General features: G+C 42.1%; 1 protein-coding gene across 1 annotated transcript; it reads right to left on the bottom strand.

Annotated features, from left to right (window-relative positions):
- Positions 1 to 3,352: 3,352 nt before the first annotated feature.
- Positions 3,353 to 4,325, bottom strand: LOC123049837 (SKP1-like protein 1). The gene has a single exon (XM_044472705.1). It carries the CDS (start codon positions 4,161 to 4,163, stop codon positions 3,636 to 3,638), a length of 528 nt encoding a protein of 175 aa, XP_044328640.1. The 5' UTR covers positions 4,164 to 4,325; the 3' UTR covers positions 3,353 to 3,635.
- Between the last annotated feature and the right edge of the window lie 1,352 nt (positions 4,326 to 5,677).

Below are 5,677 nucleotides of genomic sequence, written 5' to 3'. Positions count from 1 at the left end.
GGGGGGTTGAGGATTGTGGTTGCTCATGTTATGACCAGCCCTCAAGCCATCCTCAGGAGACTGACGTGACTCCACTTTCTACCCATAGTTTAGAAGTAAATACAACTTCATTAAGACCATTTTTAGCCAAGCTACTCTTCCGTTTTATCCTCGTAGTGGGTAGATGACTAGAGTACTAGGGTAACTAGATGATACCCCGCGCTTTGCGGTGAAAATAGGTTGCAATATATTTGTAATTGTATGAAATATTTGGACTAATAATATAGGAAAATTGATAAAAATGCCTATTATATATTGTATTGGGTTATTGTATAGCTAAAAAAATATATTGAGTATATGTAGTATAATATATTATATTTTTTGCATGCATGTTGGGTGGGCCTTTGATGATATATGATATGTGTTCATGACTTACAGTGGGGATCAACTAATAATGAAGAATGATTCTCATCCATGCTATGGTGGGCCTTTGATGATGTGGCACGTGGGATGCCGAGCCTCCATCGAATCTCCTTCGCTCTAGATCTGCCACTTTCTGTCAGTTGCTGGCCGGCCACCGGAGCCTCGCCTTGCGCTTATTTCATACAATAGATATAGGGACGCTACAGAACAGTGATGACGACCTCCTAATAGAACCAATGAAAAAAATAGCGTGCTACAGCAAAATAGCGCCGACCTCAAAATATGCTATTAGCGTGCTATATCGCGCTATAGCATGCTATTAGCGAGACATTGTACACTGATATATTTAGCGAGACAATTCTCAATACGCTATAGCGTGCTATTAGCGACGCTATAGTGCGCTATTTTTTCCAGTGAATAGAACACTGGTGCGTGTTCATAAAAAATAGGAAATTGGTGTTCCTGCCTCCTGCATTATGTTTTCAACCATTATGCCGGTCGGTGCTGTAGTTGCCTTGTCCCTCTCATGCCAGATTGTTTCGCCTTTAACAAGCTTCAGAATCGATCACCAACCAAACTAACACGAATCATCTCTCTTTCAAGTCCTTTGTGGTGAGAGCTTAGGTTATCCTTCTTTAAAATGCATGTTGATCAATCAAGCAAAGAAGTTTAAAGCTGGGAACGATCCATGATTACGTCACAATATTTTTTTCCAGGAAAGCAATGTTATTCAACATCGTAAACCATGGAAAAATATTGAAGGGGAAGTCAACAATTATAAGTTAAAAATCTAACGAAACACTTGTTCCTATAGCACCAAAGACAATGATAGAAACTCTTGTTAAAGAAGAGATGACTACACAGAGCTGAAACCCAATGGTTAAGTGCCATTTTGAACAGAACATTATATAATAATGAGAGCAAGTGCTTGGCCGATTTTGTAAGACAGAGGCCGATTTTGTACAGAATTTCAGCAGCAAAACGAATCCAAACAATATTTTCCATCAAAGAACGATAAATGACAACTCTTATTAAGCACAACCATGCATACTCAAGGTTATGCAACATAAGTATTTTAAACCTCATTTAGTCCTAAAAATTTTCAGAGAGTAAATTAATCCATTTACCATTCTAAGAAATTTAGAGTTGAATTTGGGGCTAAATGAAAACTTAACAAGCAGAAGTACCAACGAAGTAATCTGCATGCCTAAACCAAAACCAAGATGTGAAGTTTGTCCTCATCGCACCAAAGGAAGTTATTACTTCTAAAGCCTATTGACATACTTTTGTGCCAAGCATGGCAACAGAAAACAGGTTCAGGAGACGTATATAATACCAGGGAAAGAAGCAAAAAATAACCATCTTAATCAGCATTCAAACAACACATGAACTAACCATCAAAGAGGCTATTCTCATCAATGCACTCAGTGCAACTGAAGCTTATAGGTTGAAAATGGGCCAAGAAATAAGACCGTTAGTTCAATTTTCAAGTGTTCAGAAGATGAAAGCTGCCCACACTGCGAGTGACGGAAATGCTCAATCATATCATCAGTACGCTAAGAATACTGAAAATACATCATCGAGTAACAAAACCGAAAGAAATCACAGCAGAAATGGAGCAGCGGGTTGTGTTCATTGAGAGTAAAGAAACTGGACTGCTAAGAAGTTTTGGCCACATACCTGAACAAACTCGACTGAACTTGATCATGTGTTCGTTGTATCCAACAGAAGGCCTCAGAGACGCAATGTGTGCGACTTGTCACTTCATTAGAGTCAGTACAACTCACAGTTCCTTCACCGTCGAATCCATGATGAAAAGACTACGGTTGGTAAAGCAGCAAATGAAGATACAATACTAGTACTACGGCAAAAAGAAGAACATGTGATCCACGGCCTCAGCAATATACAGCTTACAACACAAGCGTGTTAGATATTTTAATTATATAAGACATCATCGGCCAAAGAACAGCTGAGGTTTCAGAAAAAAACAACAAAGAGAGAAACGTAGCTTGGACACGAAGAGGAGTAGCTCAAGTTTAAATGTAACTCAAACAAGAAGCAAGATATCTGAGATTAGAAGGTCTCATGGATGCATTAGCGTTCTATCTTGCACTTCATGTAACTCAAATGGTAGAGTTGTCAGTAGAATTCACCGTTCCATCACTGTCCAGTGCAGCAAAAGGAAAACAAATATTGTTTCAAAGTTTCAGGAGGGCAAACCTCAGATCAGTAGCACGACAGGAAATAATTAAGCAACCAAAATGACAAGTAACAGCTAGCTAGCATGAGTGCTTCAGTACAACTTCGTCAATTTTACATGTTGCCAATGGAGAGAGACCTTTTATTCAATTGTTCAAACGCAGTACTAGTGAAAACTTGGGGAAAAGAAGACAGTCGCAGATGAACGTAGTACTATACAGAAGAGAAACACAAGTAGTACTGTAGGTCCAAAACAGAGCGCATTAGTTTGTGTTTTGCACTTCATGTAACTACTCACTGGTGAGAGCTTGAGTTATAAGCCGATCCCGGAATAATGTCCATCACAGGGGCGTATTAATCCCTAATTAAGAAGTGAACGAGTGGTACTAGTGGAATGTCACATGCTTGAATGGCCAACATAACCAAAAGAAATACTACATCAATACGATACTGAATGATGGCGCTCGCTTGCGAGGGGGGTGCGCAGGGATGGGACAACGTTCCCAGCGACGCTGAGCATGGACGTTGGGTGGAGAAGCTCGTCCTGCCTGTCTCTCGGCGCCTCCTCTCACTAGGCGCTAGCAAAAAACGACGAAGTGGCACGGGATTTTGGGGACCTGGTTGGCGTCAAGACCAGTGGAGACCTGTAACCCGAAACAAAACAACAAACACGCCCCCGCTCTGCGCGATGGACAAATGCTGCTGCTGCGTGTTGAGATTCCAAAGGTCACAAAATTGACCTGAAGCCAAATGAAAATCATGTCAACAGATCTTTAGCAAATCTGTATATATAAAATCGGAAACAATATGGCTATTTCAAGTTAGCCAAAAATATCTCAAATCACACGCATAAATCAGCTAAGGATAATGTTATCAATCAAAACATCCACTTGACAAATAACAATTCAGTTTCACAAGTAATGAACTAATGACAACCGACCACGATAGGTTTCTTCTTGCATAATACGAAGTATAAAAGATGAATACTAAGCAGTAATTCAATGAAACCGTGCCTAACTAAATGCTTCTCTTCTCTACTCAAAAGCCCACGGGTTCTCCCTGCGGATTTCCGCCTCCTCCTCGGGTGTGAAGTCATTCTTGATGTTGAAAGTCTTGCGGATCTCCTCCGGGGTCTTCCCCTTGATCATGTCTGCAACGGTCTGGCAAGTAAGGTCGAGCAATCCCTTGATGTTGAGGTAGTTTGCAGCCAGGATGAGGTCGAAGAGGGTGGCCTGGTCGACCTTGACGAACTCGGCGTCAAAGCTCTTGAGGTCCTCGGCAGGGGCGGCGGCTGCAGTAGAGGTGAAGGAGCTGGCGTCGGCGGCAGCACCGGAGTCGGCCGGTTTGGGGCTGGCCTGGACGTGTTTCTTGCAGTACTCGATGACCTTGGAGAGGATCTTGGAGTCGACGTTGGGGAGCGGGATCCCGTTGTCGGCGCAGTCGTCCTCGATCATGTGGCGGATGGTCTGCGACTCCATGGCGACCGCCTCCTCGATCTGAAATTCCTCACCGTCCGAGCTCTTGAGCGTGATCATCTTCTTCTCGCCTTCCTCGGCCGCCATCGATCAGACGATTGGGAGGCGAAACGAAACCCTAGCAACAAGACGTACGCGGCGGCGGAAGAGCAAACGAGAGACGGGAGCTTCTTTGCGTATTGGGCTAGCTAGGTGAGGAACCGGGAGAATTTATTGGGACGGTGAGGCGATGTCTAGGTTAGACTCGGGGAGTCAGGGTCGTGGTCGTGCTTGTTTCGTATTCATCTTCGCCAGGAGGGGACGACTCGTGTAGGGCCCGGCCTCCTCTAGTAGTTTCCGTTTCCATCTTCGCTAGGGAGTAGATCACAGAGTCAGCACGTCGGACGGCGCTGCGTGGTCACGGCCGGGCCAGGTGCCGCCGCGCGTGGAGTAACACCACGTTCGCTCGTCATGGTCTTGCCCGGCCTCGTATGGCGTCCGTCGGCTAGACGCTTGAGTCCCTCGTCGGCCGAGAGCCACTCTTCTCCCTCCCATCTCAGCGTCAATTTAGTGTTCCTCGCTTGCTGCTGCTGCTGCTGCTGCTTTAATCAATCAATTCTAGGACAACCAATCAATTTTGATTTGTGTCTTTCTTTAGGGTACATTACAGATTTTTCCAGAGTTGCCATGGTTTCAGAGATCTAATTTTCCATCTCACCAGAATTTCGCCGTTTCAACTAAATTTGCTATGTTTCTATTTAGTTCTGCTGCTGCTGTAATCAATCAGTCACCAATCATTTTTTTACCTGCTATGCTTGTGTCTTCGTTAGGGTACACTAGCACATATGCCCGTGCGTTGCAACGGGAGAGTTTTTTTGCGAGAAGCATCGGGAGAGAATTGATGTGTCCATCAAACGGTCTCCACACAATAGTGAGGCGATAGAGAGGAAAGCTGTGGTGTTCTCGCGGGTCATGTTTGGCCCGCGAGATCTTTATAGTAGTGGGGTTGGTGGGAGTGGCGGCCACTACCCAATTCGTGCATTTTTTTCCTTCAGGTCCGCCTCCTTGTCGAGGTTGCGGTGACCCTCCTGATTTCTTTTAAAACATGTTAGCATTTTTTTCTTCGAAAAAACGTTAATTTCTACAAAAAGGAAAACAAAACTTGAGATAGGAAGAATTTCTTAAATTCACAAACACTTTTGAAAGCATGATCATTTTTAAGGCGGAGAAACGAACATTTTTCGAATTTGTGAATAATTTTTTAAAATGGAAACTTGTTTTAAACATTCAAATCAATTTTCAAAAATGTCTTTTTAATCACAAACATTATTTTGAATGTGTGAACATATCGATAAAATGAATATTTTTCGAATTTATATTATTTTTTAAATTAAATTTATTTTAGAAATCTAGAAAATTTCATTTTTTTGTGAAAATGCGAACATTTTTTTAATTTCAAACATATTTATAACGAAAATAAAATTTTCAATTTCCAAATGTTTTGAAAGTGGTACAAATTTTGAAATTCTAACATTTAACAAAAATTAGTACAAGAACGAAATTTTGGAAAATTTAATAAATTATTTTATGGGAAAAGGAAAAAATAAATTGGAAGGTTAAAA

Source organism: Triticum aestivum, chromosome 2D (assembly GCF_018294505.1).
Source record: "Triticum aestivum cultivar Chinese Spring chromosome 2D, IWGSC CS RefSeq v2.1, whole genome shotgun sequence".
Lineage (NCBI taxonomy): Eukaryota > Viridiplantae > Streptophyta > Magnoliopsida > Poales > Poaceae > Triticum > Triticum aestivum.
Note: the sequence above shows the minus strand (reverse complement) of the source record. Positions and strands in the feature narration are given on the sequence as shown.